At 44.0% G+C, this 21,722-nt stretch overlaps 1 protein-coding gene across 1 annotated transcript in view; it reads right to left on the bottom strand.

The window, feature by feature from the left end:
* Positions 1-21,722, bottom strand: part of DPP6 (dipeptidyl peptidase like 6) — a 587,423-nt gene that overhangs the window by 252,629 nt on the left and 313,072 nt on the right. The window contains exon 4 of the mRNA XM_088450360.1: positions 19,319-19,413. Coding sequence (XP_088306486.1) covers positions 19,319-19,413 — 95 coding nt within the window. The remainder of the gene's footprint in view (positions 1-19,318; positions 19,414-21,722) is intronic.

Below are 21,722 nucleotides of genomic sequence, written 5' to 3'. Positions count from 1 at the left end.
CATTTAAGCATTTAAAATGGTTAAAAGCAACGTTTAGAATGGTTTTATTTACCAAAATAAGGTAATTACAGGACAAGGAGATATACTGTAGAAGTTACTTGCAATGATAAAGAAAAACTATGATAAGAGCAGCGCAATATTACTGTTACTTATTTGTGATGTCATTGTCCACTTTCATTTGGTAGATTTTTCTATCATGTTCAGATAGTGGCTAATTGATAATTGTAGCTACTTGAGAATTGTGGCAAATTGATAATTGCGGTGGTCACATGAAACGTAAAAGAGCAATTAAAGTACCGTCATTTAGTAAACTTGCTTTAATAAAGAAAATATTAGAGGATGGTTATATATAACTATAAACGTAGACAGGCAATGATTAGGGGTGACTTTGCACAAGTACTGTACATGGTTTTGCTCAAGTTAGACATGTAAAGGGGCCCCAGTCCAATAGTAATCTACATAATGTTTTATGGCAAGCTCATGCATATTGGGCCTGATTCCGATTTGGGAATAGAGTAGCATGTAACTGTGTACCTGGCCAAACCACGTTGCACTGCAAGGGGTGCAAATACATAATTATTTTTTTTTGCAGGGTAAATACTGTCTGCTTTTGCATGTAGACCACAAATACCGAGCAGCTTTATTTTTACACTGCAATTTAGATGTCAGTTTGGACACACTCCTCCCAAATCTAAATCTCTCTACACATTTTACATAATTTTACATCTGCCCCACCTGCAGTGAACATGGTGTTACCAAGGTGCACAGTGCCTGCACTGTCGACTCATCCTCTGTGACAAGAGCCGAGTGCCTGCTCTTCCTCTGTGAGAGGAGCCGAGTGCCTGCACTGTCAGCTCCTCCTCTGTGACAGGAGCCAAGTGCCTGCTCTTCCTCTGTGACAGGAGCCGAGTGCCTGCACTGTCAGCTCCTCCTCTGTGACAGGAGCCAAGTGCCTGCTCTTCCTCTGTGACAGGAGCCGAGTGCCTGCACTGTCAGCTCCTCCTCTGTGACAGGAGCCAAGTGCCTGCTCTTCCTCTGTGACAGGAGCCGAGTGCCTGCACTGTCAGCTCCTTCTCTCTGACAGGAGCCGAGTGCTGCAGTAGAATGTCACACTGCAGCACCCGGCTCCTGTTACTGAGGAGGAGTCGGTATTTTTGTGTCACCCCCCCACCCGGGTGCTGCCCGTATGCCCCGCGCCACTGTCTTAACCAGCTCTATTTATGTCACTATTTTTACATTCTATTCCTAGTTGTCCACTAGTAAAAGTCGTTTTTACTGATATTACATTTTGGGTTGTCAAGGGTGATTTATTTGTGTACAGGAGGTACGATAGAAGGGGCATAACTAATGTGCCATGAATGTATATTGCATAGTGTAGTCAGTAAGAAAATAAAATGGGCAGTGATCAATCATAATGGTTCCACTGATTGTGGCAGAGGTGCTCTGTAGCATTTGAGTTGGTACAGAAGTGTTTCTCAAATTTAGTCCTAACGCACAGCTAACAGTCCATGTTTTCTGGATTTCATGCACAGGTAGCTTAGTCTACAGGGCTGGGTCAGCAATTACCCTACCTTTTCCGCAACAGAAACCCTGAAAACATGAGCTGTTGAAGTTGAGTGAAGACTGAATTTGGGAAACACTGTGGTACAGTACAGTTAGATTTCAAGTTTGCTTTCAGCAGTGAGCTCCTTGCTGCATTGCAGGTATATTAATATAAATCATATTGCCTAGTGCTAAACAATAAAAAGTTTAAACAGATTGCACTTACAAATACATCCCTATAAAAAGAGAAGGACAAATAAAAAGAAAGATTCTCTAAGGGGTATATTTACTAAAGTGAGAGTTTTTAGAAATGGAGATGTTGCCCATAAGAACCAATCAGATTCTACTTAACATTTAACTAGCACCTTCTAGAAGATAATAGCTAGAATCTGATTGGTTGCTATGGGCAACATCTCCACTTCTAAAAACTCTCACTTTAGTAATATACCCCTTAGAGTCTAATCTTCCAGAAGTTTATTCAGTCATAAATTCAGTGTTCAACAACAAATAAATATAGAACATTTTTGTTTTAAGTATGGTTTGATAAACATAGTACTTTTTAGCCCCAATACAGTACAGTATCTTTGATGCTTTACTTGCAAAATAGAATACCAGTCTTATTAGCATAGACTAAAGCTGGCCACACATCTAAATATTATCTGTCCAACCAGCCAACTAGTTGATTGGTTGGAATGAACATCTGGTAACGAACGGGAGTAAAGTAAACTATGATCAGCAATTTGCTCCTAAATGCCAGAAAACAGATGAAAATGGTCGTTCAGACAAGTTTGTTATATGTTTGTTCTAAACAATTTGTTAAAACAACAGTTTTTGTCCATTTTCTGGCATTTGGGAGCAAATTGCTGATTGTCATTTGCTTTCATACCTTACCAGATTTTCATTCCAACCAATCAACTAGTTGGCTGGTTGGACAGATAATCTTTAGATGTGTGGCCAGCTTTACGATGCGCTGTACTCTACAGCTACTTATGATGTAATAAAATTATGTGTCACTGGGGGCAATAAAGATGCAGAGTTTTAGAGTTCTGCAATGTTTATTTTTATTGTTCTAAAAAGAGCAGCACATTTTTTGAAGCCACACCGGTCTCCTGTATTTGACTCAGTGAATGGATCTGTTGCGCTTCCCTGAAACAATTTCAAAGGGCTGACAGGTGAAATACACCAGAGCTATTTATGTTGATAGTTTTGACAGTTGGATTTTTCTGACAAAAGATTATATGGCTTCTTTTGAAGCAAACACTGGTATATTCTGTATGATGTCAAATATAAATCGCTCCCTTAGAGAAACTTGTTAGAATATGTGTGCAGTATTGGCGGTGGTATGGCAGAGTTGTTGTACACACCGGGAGGGTTAGGTTTAGGGCGCGGGGAGGGGGGGTTAGGTTTAGGTACCCCTGGGGGGAGGTTAGGGTTAGGTACTAGGGGTTGAAGTTAGGGTTAGGCACCATAAGGGCGGGTTAGGGTTATGGGGGGGCAGGGAAGAGTTAGGATACTTACCTGCCCCAGTCGGGATCTCCTCCTGTCGGGCATCCGCTGTTGGGATTTGTTTAGCTGCCGGCATTTCAATCCCATTCCGTTTCACCATGCCATGGTCCATGCATCTCCCACCTGCACCTGTCCTAAAATAAAGACCCCCATGGTCAAAACGCATTGGCTTTGGAGACCTAATGTATGGACTGATTCATATGACTACTGAGACTTCCCTCTAAGGTAGATACATTTATCATTAACCAATCCGGAAAGGTTACTGATCTTGAAATAGTTTGTATTTTTCTTGGTTTTATTTTAATTTGGACGAAATCGATGTTCTATTGAATAAAAATTATATTTTGGAATACAAAGTCATCTCACATTCCTGTTGTGGATTTCCATATGGTTTAAAGATACCTTGATAGGAGGAAAACGCATACACCCTCTATGAGTATGGTACGCTGATTAAAGATACCTTTATATACATTATTTTATCCATAGCAGAGTGAGTGGGGTACGCCCTCTTGAATATTTTTTCATAACAGTGTGGGGTGAACCATATAATCTCCAGATACATGAGATTCCACCTATAGGGGTACATCCATTTTTGGTATACACTCTCCCTCTACCATATGTTTGGTGATATGGAATAAGGAAATTATTCTACTATTTTTATTTCTAAAAAAAACGATACTACATATACATATATTTGTTATCTTTTTCCTTTTGTATATATACCTACGCATCGGGAGGGATAAAGCAAGCTTCTAGGAATCAGAAGCAATAAAGAACCTAGACAATATCACCAGTCCTGTATTCTATTTGGAATACACATTATTCTAAGTAGCGCCTTCATCTGAGCTCCAAATTTATTTACTGTGACAGTTGGTGGGGTGTTGGTGACACCCAGGTGCTTGTGGAGGAGGGCAGCATCTAAGCGCGCAGAGGTTTAGATCATCATCGTTTTTGACTGTCCTAAATGTCAGCAATAATGCTATAGGTTTCAGTGTTCTGATAAGGAAATTAAGAAAATGTAACTTAAAGTGAATTAAACTGTAAAGAAATAATAGAACTACTGCATCCTGGTGAGTCTTTACTTCATTATCATTGATCTTTTACTTCATTTAAAATGAGTTCCTTACAAAAGCTGAAGTCTTATTTCATCTTTAGGTCTCATAAACATAGGCAATAATTCAAAGTGTTTAACACAAGTTGTTAAAGCCCTTTCACATCAATTTGACATTACCAGCACTGTTTAGAAGTGGTATAAAAACAATAGAGTTCTATTGGAGTGCTCATTAAGTACATTGTGCTGGGGTGAAGCTTTGAGACAGATCAATGAGCTACTCTTAAAGTAAAAAAAAACAATGTAACATTACTATTTATCAAAGGCAGTGTAATGCTGAGCTTAATAATATACATGATTGTGATTGTACTTCGCTAAATATGTCAATCGTGTTCTCTTTCACCAGCGGGTTCTGAGCAATTTGCCATGTTATGAGGAGGATACTCTCTGCAAAAAATGTACGGTACATGTGCATGGGCGTAACTATAATTGGTACAAGGTGTGCCATTGCTATGGGGCCCAAAAGATTAAGGAGCCACCTCTGGGGCATGACTTAACTGAACCCAGGTCATAGCGTTGTCTACCAGGTTCCCACTAAGCCCTGTGTGGTATAATGAGAACTGAGGGCACTGTGCGGCATGTGTACTGGCAGTAGTACAATGTGGCATATTGTTAACTTGGAGCACTACAATGTGGCATAATATGAACTGGGGGCACTGTGAGGTATAATGTGAACTAAGGTCAGTAATGAAAATTTGGACAGGGATGCTAAGATACTTTTCTGATGGATCCCTGCAGAAATATCATTTATAACCCATCGGAGAAGCTCTAGTCAGAAAAGGGGCAAGTACTGTACTTTAACCAGAGATACTGTAGATAACTAATAATTGAGCTTTCCATGCAAAGCTGTTTATTGAATCATTTGATGAAAGAGGGGGATGAAGTAAGACTATAATTAAACTTAATAAATATTTAGGGGTCCTGCTAAAGTGTGCTGCATACTAGATAGACTCCTGTCTCTTTGCAGTCAGCAGCTCACCTAGGCCACTCAGGCCCATCCTCTTACTGCAGCACCAGGACTACAGCAGAAAATGGGATCATCAAGGAAAATTTGAGCAATATGGTTCTCCTAGTTGGTGAAACAACGAGATACTAATGGAATACTTGCCTACTCTTCCGCAACAGCCAGGAGGGTCCCGAAAAAGCAGGTTGCGCTCTCCCGGCTATCCGGAAAATTGGGCAAGTCTCCCTAAGCCGGCTGCCACCCGCCTCCAGCCATCTACTTACTGGGTGAAGTGCGAGGTCCAGGTATCAGATGATGTGATTTGTGCTGAATCACGTTATCATAGCCATGCCCTCCACTGAACAACGCTGGTAATCTCTGCATTGTATAACGGGGTTGTGGCCACAATGACGCGATTGTGCCGCACCACCTCCCACACTGCCTCCTATGCCTCGCCATGCCCCCTGTACAGCCCCCTATGTCTCTCCATGCCCCTTCCTCCTGCACCACCCACCACTCTGCCAACCTGACTGCCCTCTCCCGGAGGGGGCAGCCAGAAAGTCGGCAACTATGAATAATGGGTTTATTTCAATGATATTTTGCTAAAATACAGAAGTCCTTTGATTATTAGACAATTTTCTGTCTCAACCTGAATGTAGAAGTATCTCAGAGGAGTTACTAGTGGCTTGCATTAAGCCTCAAGCATAATAAAGGTCATTTAATTATTATTGTTTATTTGTTTTTCATTTATGTATAGCCATAAGGCCTACATAGACTCTCCCTTCACCAATAGGTCTTGGGCATCCTTCATTTTGGTTAACCTAAATTAATCCTGAGAGGTTTTGCATCTTACTATAATAACCCAGGCTAGGCCTTGTCCGTCCTCTCTATGCCTTAGCACAACATATTGCTCATACATTATCACTGCATTCAAAGTTATATCTCCATGTTAGGGGACACATAGAATAGGGCCTGATTCAGAGTCATATGCAGGTCACACAGCTGCTGTGTCTTGGGACGTTGCTGATGTCTGCTAATACGTTAATGCTGCAGGGGCGTTGCCTCTTGACGGTTTCTGTGATCAGCTGCCGCGCCCGAGGACGCTCCCATCGGATCACTTGCGTGAACATAGGTCATCTGAATAAACCTCAGGTTATTCAGGATGGCTGTGAAACTCATGCTGCCAGGGCCAATGAAGCTGGACCGGAAGACGCGGACACTGGCCTCTGCACGCACAGAAAACGGGGGTCCGACATGCCCCCATTTTCTAGGAAGCTGGCCCGTTACCGCATCTTCCCAGCCCCTAAACATGCTCCTGCTTAGAGGACACTGTGACCGTCGTTACAGACACTGATTGGTACATGTGCAGTACAGATCCTGCACATGCGTCAATCGAGCCTATAGACGATATTGCTGTCGCAGCTTCCACCATGGTAGGAGCTGTGATAGCACTATTATGCTAATGCAGCAGGAGACATCACACCTCCTGCATGCATTACTGATCTGAGCTGCATCCATGGACGCAGCACCGAATCATCCGTGTGATCCTTGGCCAGGTGAGAGACCACGGGGTCACTCTAGCCGCCGATCGCAGATGCACAAAAGAGGCCAGGAAATATCCGTCAGCTGACGGAGATTCTGGCTTCTTCCCTCCTCCCCAATGGGGGTGACCAGCTTCCATTTGGGAAAACGAAGGCCGTCACTGCCCCCTCCCCGCCCAGAAATGGCAGCAGACTGTCAATCACTGATATTCAGTAATTAACTTGATCTTGCTAATATATCATTACTTGTATTTAAAACATTTTTTCACACTTTTCAAAAAAGAACAGATTGCTTTTCATAGATGGGGCAGTGTACAGTATCAGGTTACCTACCCATTTTTGGGATAGAGGCAGTTCCACAAAACTGCAATTAATGTAATTTCAATATTATTATCTATGGAAGAAAAAACACACTAAAGGGTTTATGTATCAATCAGTGAAAAGAGTAGAGACGTGGACCAGTGGGGAAGGTGCCCATAGCAACCAAAGAGTTTCTATCTACCATTTTATAGAATGTTCATGATAAACACTACCTCATGGTTTATTAGTTGCTAGGGGCAACTTCTCCACTGTTTTCATTGCTTGATAATACAATAAGATGTTTCACACTGTCGCCTGAAAGATGACAAAATACAAGAGGAATTTGGGCTTTTGTAAAACTCACAAAGCAATTGTCATAGTCTGTGGAATCAGAAAGTAAACTTTGTTACTGCGGCTAGTGTAATTCCCAGCGCATAGCATCCATCATGGTGTTTCATATACAGAGAGATTACAAGACTCGAGTTCTACAGGCAGAAAACACGACTTAATGCTGTACTGCATACAGAAATACAACACCAGTCGCCTGTAGGGAGACACTGAAAATGTCAGACTTGCCTAATGTAATAGAGGTAATGCAAGTATTGATTCCCACGCTCCATTTCACTGGATATTTGGCAGTCCTCATTGACAAATATTTTTGGTGCCCAATGGCAGATATAATCAAACTATCTAGTTTCATTCAAGCTGTGTCTGAATCATATCATATCCCCCAGGAGAAGTCAGCAGTTATGTATTGGGATAGATAATGGACAGAGACGCAGACCATCCAAGGATAATGTGAAACAGGCTATAAGAACGCAATGTAGGATAATGCATCTTTATTTAAAAAATTATTTCACCTTCAGATAACTTTAATTTATTGACTCGTGCAACATTTATTAAACAGATTACTGTATCTTCCATCTGCTCTTATAAACCACTAGCTGTCGCCAGCGGCTTCAACCACAATGACATTTTTATTTGAGGTGTTCTGGTTGTATTGCTTTGCATAAGGGCCATGTCGTGGGAATGGCCTATGTGACCAGCAGCGCTATACAGACTGGTGACAGCAGCGCCTTCACCCACCACTCACACCAATGTCACTGTGTGCCCTGTGCACAGACTGCTATAAGGCCTATCCTATTCATCCACCACTGACACCAATGTCACTGTGTGCCCTGTGCACAGACTGCTATGTAGCCTATCCTATTCACCCATCACTCACACCAATGTCACTGTGTGCCCTGTGCACAGACTGCTATGTAGCCTATCCTATTCACCCACCACTCACACCAATGTCACTGTGTGCCCTGTGCACAGAATACGCAGCCTATCCTATTCACCCACCTCTCACACCAATGTCACTGTGTGCCTTGTGCACAGACTATGTAGCCTATCCTATTTACCCACCACTCACACCTATGTCACTGTGTGCTCTGTGCACAGACTGCTATGTAGCCTATCCTATTTACCCACCACTCACACCTATGTCACTGTGTGCTCTGTGCACAGACAGCTATGTAGCCTATCCTATTCACCCACCACTCACACCAATGTCACTGTGTGCCCTGTGCACAGACTGCTATGTAGCCTATCCTATTCACCCACCACTCACACCAATGTCACTGTGTGCCCTGTGCACAGACTGCTATGTAGCCTATCCTATTCACCCATCACTCACACCAATGTCACTGTGTGCCCTGTGCACAGACTGCTATGTAGCCTATCCTATTCACCCATCACTCACACCAATGTCACTGTGTGCCCTGTGCACAGACTGCTATGTAGCCTATCCTATTCACCCATCACTCACACCAATGTCACTGTGTGCCCTGTGCACAGACTGCTATGTAGCCTATCCTATTCACCCATCACTCACACCAATGTCACTGTGTGCCCTGTGCACAGACTGCTATGTAGCCTATCCTATTCACCCATCACTCACACCAATGTCACTGTGTGCCCTGTGCACAGACTGCTATGTAGCCTATCCTATTCACCCATCACTCACACCAATGTCACTGTGTGCCCTGTGCACAGACTGCTATGTAGCCTATCCTATTCACCCATCACTCACACCAATGTCACTGTGTGCCCTGTGCACAGACTGCTATGTAGCCTATCCTATTCACATGAACCTGAACCCAAAGCCCCTCTCTCCCCACCCCGTACTGGCCGCAAGCATGGAGCCACACCTATCTCTTGCATTGATGATGTCAATAAATTTTGTTTTTGTTATTGCTCAGCTTTAACTTGACGGATCAATGTGAAACAAAGTGCAGGTTATTTCTAGGGGTTTCCACTACACAATGATGACAATTGGTTCATTGGTTCAATAGTTTTTGTGCCAACTTGGAACAAACAGACAGAGACAACGTTCTTATAATATTAGTATAGATGTATTTTTTTTACCATCAGTTCAATATTCTTTTCAGTGTCCTTAGATGTCACGAAGAAACCGGTCCCTGAACCAGCTGTGTTTGATGCAGATAGTACAAAAGAACTGGGCTGTTTCCCAGGACAACAACCTTAATAGCTGTGTCTGATGATATGAACATGTCGCTATATAGCAAAGATGATGGAAAATCTCCAATTACACTTCCCTACATAGAACAGATACTGTATATAAATTAGAGAATCCCTATAGTCTGGTTCATGTCCTCAGACATAATTGCGCTCACTTGCTCTACACTACTTCCCACAATCCTTTGCAGAACTGCGTGGGTGATCTTTCTCTTTAAGGCTAATGAACAAACTGTGTGCCAGGTGTACGTGAGGATATTATCAGTGTTTCGCTGTTTTTTAGACTTTTACCCTCACAACTCAGTATATATATAATTATATTATGCATCTTGTATGAAAACCATATACTACAAGTGCATTCATGTAAAAACCTTTCCTTCCTCTTTAGTGATGGCAGCAGGTGCCTTGTTTTTGTGTCACTGCACCTGTTTAGATGGACAAGAGCTGAAGACATTGGGCCTGATTCAGCACGGATCACAATTGCGATCGCAGCTGTGTAATCGCATGCAATGCAGCTGTGAGAGCCAGCATGAAGACTCCCACTGCTGCTTTCTCACATCCGGCCAACCTCACACACCTGCGCAGTGGCGTATCTATAATGGGTGCAGTGTGTGCGGGGCCCGGCACCGCACACCCTGCACCCATATTATTTTAAACTCACCTGTCCGTGGTCCCGCGTCGGGTGTCAGCACTGCTCAGAACACTGGAAAATTGGCCGCTGCAGCCATTTTTCCTGCGTTATGCTCATGCTCAGTAGACTCCGGGCACACTCTAGTGCCCGGAGTCTACTAATGGTCCAGTCAGTCAGCTGCCAGCCATCGGAGAGAGAGGAGGGGGTGCACACGGGCCCCCTCCTCTCTTAAGACGCCCCTGCACCTGCGTAAACAAATGGGACCATTGACGTACATCGGTCTGTCACACATTTACAGCAGGTCTGACCAGCCTCAGAAACTGCAAGGCTCGTCACACTGAGGGCCTGATTCAGAGCCGGACACTATTTGCGCTCGCTCGTTCAGAAAAAGGGGCCGGCTATTTAAATTGAGCGCTCGCTCTTTGCGGTCTGTTGACGCCTCTATGTCTGAGCGAGCGAACGAAACATGCGCTCGCTATTTTGTAAAGACGCCCCCTGGCCACTCGCATCCTACGTCATCTCCGCTATTTTTTAGATTAATCGAGTACATCGAAAGGCGTCTGAACTGCTCGCAGTGCTTGTGGTTGGATTTTCCTACCGCAATCATTTGAACAGTTCAGGCTAAAAAACAACCAAGTGACGTGGTCGATGACGCTGCTTTGTTAATTATGCACACCCATAAAACGCCCGTTTTGACCGTTTGGCACGCCTGCGTTCGGGTCTCCACTTCCCGTTTTCAAGCACCTTCCCCTGTTACCACCTACAAACGCCTCATCCTGTCACTCAAATTAGCAGGCACTCGCTATTTTGCGAGCGCTCGATTTCCTACAACAATGACTGGTTAGCGCATGCACATTACGACCCATACGCATGCGCAGTTGTGCGAACATCGCTGGGAGCGAACGAGCGACCGCTTACGAGCGGCTCTGAATCAGGCCCCCAGTGTGTACTCAAGCTGTGTATGCAGTCACAGTGGCTAATTTAAGCATGCCCAAGCAACTGCGTACAAACGGACAGGCACGCCTGCGCTTCTCCAACCACTCCCCCATCACCACTCCCAAATTCTGACATCCTGTCACTCACTCTGCGATGGATTCCTCTCTGCGTGCATGATTGCAGTGCGATCGCAGCGCACACACAGTGCGGTTAATGTGCATACACAATGGCTAACAATTACTCGATCTGCGTACGTAGTTGCATTTGAAATCGCTGCTGAATCAGGCTCTTTGTTGCTCCTTTCTACACGCAATGCAATGAAATGCAGGACCAATACTTTTACACATCTGATACAAAAATATACCCTGTACTTAAGCATTTTATCCTGGTTTGCAAATTACCGTTCATGTCATTCTTTGAGAGTAATGCACACATCAAATAGCTCTTAAGTGAAAATTGTCTCTCTCTGTCCAGTTTTGCCTGTGACTCCGTCCTTAGGATCAGGGCCTTGTAACACAGAATGTAAATGTTTGTACCCAGAGAATTACTGTATTTGACATGAGCTGCAAATGTAGTCTCCTAATAACAGAGATTCAGCACAATTCGGTTATCTGTTCAAACAAAGTATACAGAGATGATATACAGTAGCGCTTGGGTGCTTACATCATCAGACACCCCCTCCCCATATATTAAAGCCCTCTGTTTATATGGTATACTATAAACAGATACACATTACTTTTTACAAATTAAGCATATTACATGCATCATTTTAATATACCATTAAAATCATTATTCCATGTTTGTCAAACCCATTTTATTTTTTAAATGCAAACTTTATTGGAAATCTGCTTGTTCCATCTGCCTTGTATCAATCAATTAAAGCAGCATGGATGGCGTAGTGGATAACATTACTTCCTCACAGCACTGAGGTCATGAGTTCAATTCCCAGTTAGTATGTTTTCCCTATGTTTGCGTGTGTTTCCTCCAGGTGCTGCGGTTTCCGCCCATGTTCCAAAAGCATACTGGTAGGTTAATTGGGTTCTTTCAGATAATGAACCCTAATGTGTATGTGTCTATGTGATAGGGACCATAGGGGGTGATTCGACTTTGGATGGATAACATGTCAGCAGCTGCGATAGCTGTAAAATAGTAATACAACAGGATGCGTCACGCCTCTTGCATGTTTTACTGATCCGATCTGCGTCCTTGGACCATGGGGTCATGCAAGATGGCCGTGGCAGATGCACAAAAGAGGCCAGGAAACCTCTGTCAGCCGAAGGAGATCCTGGACTCCCCACTACCCCCCAACGGCAGTGACGTATCTCTGTTTTGAGAAACTGAGGCCGTCGCCGCCCCCCCTCCCAGTACAGAAATGGCAGCAGACTGTCCTGGACTGCATGTGGGATCGCAGACCTGTTCTGCACATGCACAGAAGGGGTCCTGCACATATGCATATTCCCGAACATTGGGAATCTGAGATCAGCAGGCCTATAGATTGTAAATAATTATGTGTAAGCGCTCCAGGGTAGTAGTAGTTCGTGGTTACTAATGTAAATGAATATCCTTGAATGTCCACAGAAGTTCAATAGGTAAGTCCTGATGTACTACACCGAAATGTTTCAAGTTTCAAACCCAGGAAGGAAACGGACATTAAAGAGAGCATAAGCAGCGCACGCACAGTACAGGACATTTGTGGATAGCAACACAGCGGCAAGATCTGGATAAGTCTAACACATCTTACCTACTAAGTTGCATACTAGTGTCCTTAAGTCCCTGATACTGTGCTATCTGTAATTTTGAGATGGAGAGATGGTTCACATATGCTCAGCAACACCGGTTGTCGGAAGTAGGAGACCGTACACACATTTGCATGCTGATATACTGTATGGGATACAGGACTTAATTTAAGATTAATTTCCATCCAGACGAACACTCAGCCCAAAGTTTTTGCACACAGAACCTATATATTGGGGACCATCGCCTTTAAGAACACCCTCCCTACAACATTTCGAGACTGAAACATTTTGGTATATCTACAGCATGTCAGTTACCTGACAGCTAATTATCCTTGCGCTTATATGTCTGTTAAAATTAAATAATATTTCCACACTATGGACCTCATTCAGAGTCGGTCGTTAATGGCCGCTCGGTCAAACGCCTAATGACCAAAAACTGAAAAAGGAAGCAATCGCACGGCCAGTCGGTCGCAACCAAAGTGACGCCTATACGTGAACAATGCACCTCCTCTAGCAGCGAGTGATAGCAGCTAGCGATCGAGTCAATCATTGTCAGTCGCTGTATGTTAATTTTCTTCTGATGGTTGCGGCCGCTTGTGTTGTGTGAAAATTACACCAAAAAGCAGTGTTATTAGCTACAACAAACGATTATTAGCTGCTTGCATTGTGTGGCTCAAAATAGAAACATCAATCCTAACATCAGTAACATTCGATAGTATCGATTGGACTCTGGGGCTTGAGAGAGCACGTACCCAACCTCAAGCTGTATGATCAGCCAGGCCTCGAACCTGCTGGCAGAGTGACGTTTTACTACTTCCGGCCTTCTATGTCGGTCGTAGCAGGTAATTTATGTACGACCCTGAAACACCCTGAAAACGGTGAGGAATGTCTGCGTTTTCAGACCAAAAAATGGATTGCGTTTATACGGGGATTTTATGTATGAAATAGTATACTGTATTCCGTATCACTTGACTCAAATTCAATTCAACAAGGCTTCTCTCAATAAAAATACATATTTAATAGACACAGACACTTAACATATCTATAGCAAGTATGCAAATGTATTATAATAAAATTATTATACATGAAAATAGCTTGAAATAATACAACTTTTGGCTGCAATATTCTATTTAGTAGTATTTGTAAATGGTTAACCATAAAAGTCCAAGTCTGTCATCTCACTAGTCAGTGAGGCTAATTACAGTCTCCTGCATATTTGAGAGAGAGATACAATGTGCTCACCGGCAAGTTGAGATAGTTACTTTGTTTCCTTAAACAACCTGTATACATGGGTTCAGAACTTCAGATCACAAAGCTCTTAGGGCCTGATTCAGACCCTCTCGCGAGCGCATTGCGCTCGCAAGCGGGTCGATGTTTGGCCCTTGGGCATGCGCCGCCACCGGCGGACGCATGCGCGAGCCCAAGCGAGTGACGGCAGCTCCATCACTCTGGAACTCACTACAAGACGGGGCGACAGGTTGCCCCGTTTTGTAGGTGGGGAAGGGGAGTGGCTGCACACACGGAGGCGTTCCCAAAGGAATGCCTGCCATTTGTGGACTGCCCTACTAACATCACTCGCGATGTCAGTAGTGGACTTCCTGTTCTATTAGAGCAGGAAGTCCACTCGGCATTGCGAGTGCTGAGACCCTACCTTAGGGTCTCCTCGCAATGCCGATTGTCGCGATAATCGCGACCGTCGCCAGGTCGCTCGCACTAGCTGTGGGTGGTCACCCACAGCTTTGCGAGTGGCCTAGAGGCCGAAACTAAAGAAAAACTGGCCCGCCCTGATTCAGAGCGAGCGCTCGTAAATAGCGAGTGCCTCTGAATCAGGGCCTTACTGCAGTGTGTTGGTTATACCACCACCTAAAACTAAAAGGCTAGTGACTAAGGGGCCTATTCATCAACACTAAAATTAAGTTTTTAAGGACATTTTCCTTAATTACCGCTATTTTAGTATTCATGAACACACTTAGCACAGGAGATATCATTGATATTGATTGATATTGCTAAGTCCCCCTGCATTAATTTCCACACTCCCCATACATTAGTATGGGGATATGAAAATTGGGCTATTCATCAAATTCTGAAAATTATGTATTTTTGGAATTTGATGGTGTTACTATACGCCACTGTGAGGTGGCGTATAGTAGGTAACACTTACCTGCTTTTAGCTGGGCATTTTCTCCGGCATCTTACTCTGGTGCTCTGGACTCTCCTCTGGCTCTGTCTGCTATGCTGTCATGTGTTCTCCCCAGCAGAACACAATAAAGTTTAGATAAGAAAACAAAACTTTTTTTTTTAAACTGCTGGGAGAACACATGACAGCATAGCAGACGGAGCCTGAGGCTGCTGCGCGGGCAGGTAAGTCGGGGATGGGGAGTAGGTGAGCGGAGGGGGAAGGGGGGCAGGTGAGCGGAGGGGGGACACACAAAATTACTGCAGCTGTAGGTAGTGCTGCGCATGCGCTGGGTTAACGAATGTAACCGCATGCGCAGCATAGATTCCAGCTGCGGTAAGTTAGAGCAGGCAGGGAAAACTATCTATTTCCCGAAAAGCTGTCATCACAAAAATGACAGCTTTTCGAAATAGATAGTAATGGGGAGGAGGAATGATGAATTCATCCGGTAATTAGGTAGAACTCCATGTGAGTTCTAAACCTACTTACCTCCAGAGAAAGTTTAGATATGATGAATAGGCCCCTAAGGAAGTAAAGACCCGGAGATAATTGGTGCTTTATATACCACAGCGCCCGCTGGGACTACATGCGCCGTGGTCTCTCCTAAAGTTGGAGGAAAGACCCTAAGCAGTGGAGTGCCGCTGTAAGCCTGCATGGGAGGACCAGTGCGGTGTGTACATAAAGAGTCAACACACTGCATTAAGAACTTTGTGATCTGAGCCCATGTGTACAGGCCGATTAAGGAAACAAAGTAACTATCTCAACTTGCCGGTGAGCACATTGTATCTCTCTCTCAAACACGCAGGAGACTGTAATTAGCCTCACTGACTAGTGAGATGACAGACTTGGACTTTTATGGGTAACCATTTACAAATACTACTAAATTGAATATTGCAGCCAAAAGTGGTATTATTTCAAGCTATTTTCATGTACAGTATAATTTTTTTTATTATAATACATTTGCATACTTGCTATATGATATGTGAGTTTTAGATATGTTAAATGTCTGTGTCTATTAAATATGTATTTTTATTGAGAGAAACCTTGTTGAATTGAATTTGAGTCAAGTGATACGGAACACAGTACACTGTTTTATTCATAAAATCCACATATAAGAGCAATCCATTTTTTGAGTTTTTTTTTATTTGAAACATTTTGGTGGAGTACACCAGGGCTTATCTAGTGACCTTCTGTGGACATTCAGGGATATTCATTTACATTACTAACCGGTGTCAGATTTTACCTAGGGGCTGCAAGGCTTCAGTCCCCCAGTAAAATCCGTCACCTCAGTGAGCCAGTTGCAGTCCGTGACTGCACTGGCTACATTGTGACTGGAAGTGGCTTCCTATTGGAAGCGCTACCTGCCAGTCACATATACAAGCAGTCTCAGGGGGAGGTGTCTCCTCCCCCCTGGGAATGCCAGTCTGAGCTGCTATTAGCATAGAGCATCTTCCTACTGGAAGCCGCTCCTCTGCCTTTCGGTCAGCCCTACCCGGCTCTTAGGGGCTGCAGACGATGCAGCCCTTTGGAAACTGCCGTTAGTGCACATGCACCGGTCCTGGCACCTGTCAGATCAATTGCACAGGTGCCAGTACCCGAACAAGAGCCAGGAGAAGAGATGAATGTTGTTTCTTTTCTGTACCCTCTCCTTTTTGGCAGCGGCAGCCCCTCTCATGTAAGAGGGTAGGAGCCACCGCTGTTTCTAACTACGACCAATTTGAACTACTACTTCCCCAGAGCGCTTACACATAATTATATACATTTGACTAGTCTGGAAGTTGGGCTATCTCACATATGTATAGCAGCTAGGGTAAGACATACACCTTAGTAGCGACATACACCATAGTAGCGCTAATCTACTCCAAAACCATAGATTGTGAGCTCAATTGGGGCAGGAACTGATATGAATGATTGAAATATTTTCTGTAAAGTGCTGCAAAATACAGTGCTGTAGGTGTGCGCTGTGTAAATAACTTTAAATAAATAAAATCATCTATAAAACGCTGTTAAAAAACACACATAAACCAACAACATCAAATGTGTTTGCATTGGATGTACTATACATTTTACGATCACTAAAAATATTTCACAAATATGCAATGAGGCACTTGGTAAATAATAGGATGCTTTCTAAGGTGCAATACATCAGTTACTTCTCGGCTGACAGTTAAAAATTGACATTATAATTTGTTACAGGTGTCTTAAACTGCAGCTACTTCAGTAATCCCATGTTATTGCATTTGGTAAATAAGTAGGCAAAGCAAAAGCACATTATTAGTAAAGATGTGTCCTTTATACTGTGGCTTCACACGCGCCAAATAGCCCCTCTTGGCACATCGGGCCCTAGGCGACTCGGCCACGCCAAGCATCTTTTTCGCACAAACTGTGCATCCTATTCACATAAATAAAACAACTAAAAGTGACAAAACTGCATTGCTGACATACACAGTACAGCTGGGGCTGGGGACATTTTATATCTGTGTGTGATTGATGGCCCAATTCAGACCCACTCGCTAGATGCGTTCGCATGCAGCCAAAGTATGCAAATCCCGTGATCACACAGCAAGGCATTAGCACGCCCACTATGTCTTGGCGTGCGATCGCGGTGTATATTTAGATGCCCACCAGCCTGTCTTTAGATACCCACTTTCCCTTAGCAATACACGTCATCTCCAGGAAGTGTATGCAACAATCGGTAGCATCGAGTAACATCGGAACCATACGCAGCACTTGTGGCTGTCCATACCCTACCGCAAGCACTGCGAGTGCTTCAGTGTGTAATTCATCCATGTGACGTGTATTATGATGCTGCATCTTAATTATGGATGCCTCTGAAACAGCATTAAGACACACAGACAGACCTGCGTTCGCACCACCACTCCCCCATTTCCATTGACCAACCTCTGTCAACACTCATAAACGGCTCGTCCTGTCACTCATTCTAGAGAGGAGTCTATGCAGGGCCGAAGAGAGCGCCACCAAGCTCAGGCAAAAAGGGGGCGTGGCCTAATCGCTGGAGACGTGACCACACCCCCTTGAAGAAAAAAAAAACACTTTTGCAGCTACCCGGCGCAAAGACAGGGGGGACGCCGTGTGCTCGGCTGCTGTAAGCCCGGGCCTGGGTAAATTGTACCCGCACACCCCCCCTCTCGGCACCCCTGAGTCTATGTGCAGGGCGCGAATGCTTCCCGATCACTTGGAGTAGTTTGCGCACGCGCACTGCGTCTTATGCGCGAACGCAGCCTAGCGAGCGGGTCTGAATTGGGCCCTGAGTCCGAATCTATGTAAAAGGGGCTCCAATGTGAGCAGCCGCGGCTTTTCCTCGCGCCAAGTCCCGTTGTGCTTCATCTGTGACCTTGCACATGTGTAAAACCAATTCCTGTGGAGCTGAGCATCTCTGGTACACTGTAAACAGCTCTGCAATGCAACTTAAATGCAATTTAAACAATAGTACAGTCTTACGCCGGGCATCTCCATAAGTATTGAGGTCACATCTGTACACTGTGAAAACATTTCAGATTGCAGGGATTTTTTTGCATAGTGTAACCTATATTCTTTTGCCTGGTACTGGTAAGACAGGCATGACCTATTGTAATATTTCTGTATTTTCTATCCCAAAGGTTCCCAAACTACGCCATTACAGTCCACGTTTTAAGAATATCCATACTTGAGCACAGGTGACTTAATTAGTACCTCAGTCAATTTGATTTTACCATCTGGACTCAAGCATGGATATCCTTAAAACATGGAATGTAATGGCAAAGTTTAAGTACATTTGTTCTATCCAGTACCTAAACTTAGGGACGGCCAATCGGCGGTCCCATATTAATATTCTGAGTTGATAAGGAGTCGCCATATCCGAAGTGATACATAAAACTATCTGAGAAATAATATTGATATTTCTAATCAGTGATATTTGCTACTAAGCACACACAGTTGCAGTCTACAGCTGGTCTGGGCACCAGGCTGCTGCTCTTAGAAGAGGGTTGGGATGGAAACGATATATCACAGCGGCAGAATGGTCCCGTCTGATATATTAAATGAGCCGATACAAGTTAATATCATGCCATATCGATCTGAGATATTGTTATTTTTGGGTCATCGGAAATCGATATCCATCCCTAGCGTAACTAGGTCTATCAGAGAGGGGAGACTGTCTAGGGTCCAATTCTGAAGGGAGCACTGGGTAAACAAATATTTTAGTATAATTTGGATATAATTGAGGGCTTAGGGGGCATCTTGGTTCTATCAACTTCACCAGTCACTAGAGTCGTATAAACTAATAACAGGCTGAACCTACCTCTTGATTATCATTATACAGAATGCCTGTACCAAGAAAACCTGTGCACACACAAAATGGTATTAATACTTACAAACATTTTCTTTTCTATCAATAATGTGGACTCGTTCCGTTCTACATTCAGCTTCACCACATTGCCTTGCTGTGTTCTAAATAATAATTCTTTGCCTAGAAAAACAAAACAAACGAATATGTTAATGGAAACAATACATGAGCTACTCTGCTAATATCAGACAAACACTCAATCAATCAGAATTATCTGCAATTGTTTTTTAATTGAGTCAATATACTATTAAATCTGCAGGCAGATCACAACATAGATAATCGTGCAAAATATTGTATTCACTACTACATCATTAGATGTTCTTCATTCTTAGCAAGAGCTGCAATTACAATTTTCTACACTTCTAGATTTAGTTAAATGAATGCAATTTACCTGACAAACAGTAGAATTATTGGTGATGAGGGAATGAAAAAAAAATCTATTAAGAACAAATTACAACACCAATAATTACAATATTTTAGTTGTTTATATTATCTTCCATGGAATATTTTGTGCCTACTTCCTGGAATCCAGAGTGACCCTATCCAACAAATGTGGGGTCTGTCCATCACTGTAATCCAATAAATTCTAATATGTTCCAATAAACATCGGTAACATTTTTATCTGTGCGTTCTATTGAACTTTGGAATATCACCATGCTAAGTATTCTCCTTGCCTTGGGCCCAGTGTCTTTCTGTGATATCTAATAGATTCTGCAAAGGCTTTTATGTATTTTAAATAGGAGGAGACTACAGAGTTGAATGTAAAAGTCGTGGGCAAATATGCGTCTGCAGGCTTGGTTTCCCATGTTTGTGTTTTGAATTACATGCATCCAGAGGCAATTTAAGAGAGCAGGGGGCCCGTGTGCTGGCTCCGTGTTGGCCCCATCCCCTCGGCAGCGCAGTAGACCCTGGCTTTGTGCCTGCGCAGTTCTCTGGGAACATGGGGCCTGATTCAGAGCCGGACGCTATTTGCGCTCGCTCGTTCAGAAAAAAGGGGTGGCTATTCAAATGAACCGTTCGCTCTTTGTGGTCTGTGCACGCCTCTAGGTCTGGACGAGCGAACAAAACTTGCGGTCGTTTTTTGGAAAACTACGCCCCCTGGCCGCTCGCATCCTACGTCATGTCCGCTATTTATTAGATTAATCGAGTACATCGACCAGCGTATGAACTGCTCGCTATTCTTGTGGTTGGTTTTTCCTACCACAATCTTGCGAGCAGTTCTGACTATAAAATAACCCAGTGACGTGGTCAATGACGCTGCTGTATTAATTATGCACACCCATAAAACGCCCATTTTGACCTTTAAGCACGCCTGCGTTCTGATCTCCACTCCCCGTTTTCAAGCACCTTCCCCTGTTACCACCCACATACGCTTCCTCATGTCACTCAAAATAGCAGGCATTCGCTATTTAGCGAACAAACGATTTTTCGGCCGCACTGACTGGTTCGCGCACGCGTATTGCAATCCGTACGCATGTGCAGTTGTGCAAACATCGCTCGGAACGAACGAGCGGCCGCTTACGAGCGGCTCTGAATCAGGCCCATGGTGTCCTTGTCACGTTCCCGGAGACTTCTCTATTGCACAAAACACTGGGAAATTGCCACAGTGTTATTTTCCTAGTGATGTACTGCAGCGCTGAGCAACGCTGGGCTCCGGAGAGGTAAGTATAATTATGGGTGCAGGGTGTGCGTTGTGGCCCCCCTGGACAGGGCTGTAGAGAACAGCGACGGGCCAAAGGTACTGTAGGGGGCGTGACCTGATCAGGGGGCATGGCTGCACCCCCTATGAAAAACCTGAATAAAATAGTATGTGCCGTGCACTACAAGAGGTGGTGCCTCTCACCCCTCAGCCAGGGGCAGATCTAGGGAGGAGAGAGATCAGGGCAATCGCTCCACCCCCCCACCCCCCAAAGCATCTGACCTTGCTCCGCCATGCGGGTCCCTCCTCGGCAGCACTATCTTCCCAGTGTTATTCAGGAAGATGGCACATATGGCCTACAGAGCAAAGCTTCAGGCACAGTGCCAGAGTCTTTGCTTTCACTGGTCGGCGCCATCTTCCCGAAGATGTCACAATTAGAAGATGGCGCAGCAGAAGAGGAGGGACATGCTTGCTGGAGCAACATAAGTATACTCGGGGAGGAAGGGTTGTACCTGAGCCCTTCCAACAAGCCAGAGTCCGAGTAATTAGTACCTGCTCTCTCCTCTTTGTGCCACTGCCCCTGGACCATGTGCCCCGTCACCCGCACCCATTATAGATACGCCAATGCATGCATCTTAATATATTTGTACAACCTTAAATCCAGCATATAGATGTGTCCAGAGCAAATATGCATCAATCATTATCAACAGCTAAAAAACTGTGCACTTAAGGAACATATTCCAAATATATTGTATGTGTAAAATAAGAGGCATGTGAAAGGGGCGTGCTTTGT

Source organism: Taudactylus pleione, unplaced genomic scaffold (assembly GCF_031769625.1).
Source record: "Taudactylus pleione unplaced genomic scaffold, aTauple2 ptg000517l, whole genome shotgun sequence".
In the NCBI taxonomy this organism is placed as follows: domain Eukaryota; kingdom Metazoa; phylum Chordata; class Amphibia; order Anura; family Myobatrachidae; genus Taudactylus; species Taudactylus pleione.
The sequence above is the reverse complement of the archived record's forward strand: the minus strand, read 5'-3'. Positions and strand labels throughout refer to the sequence as shown.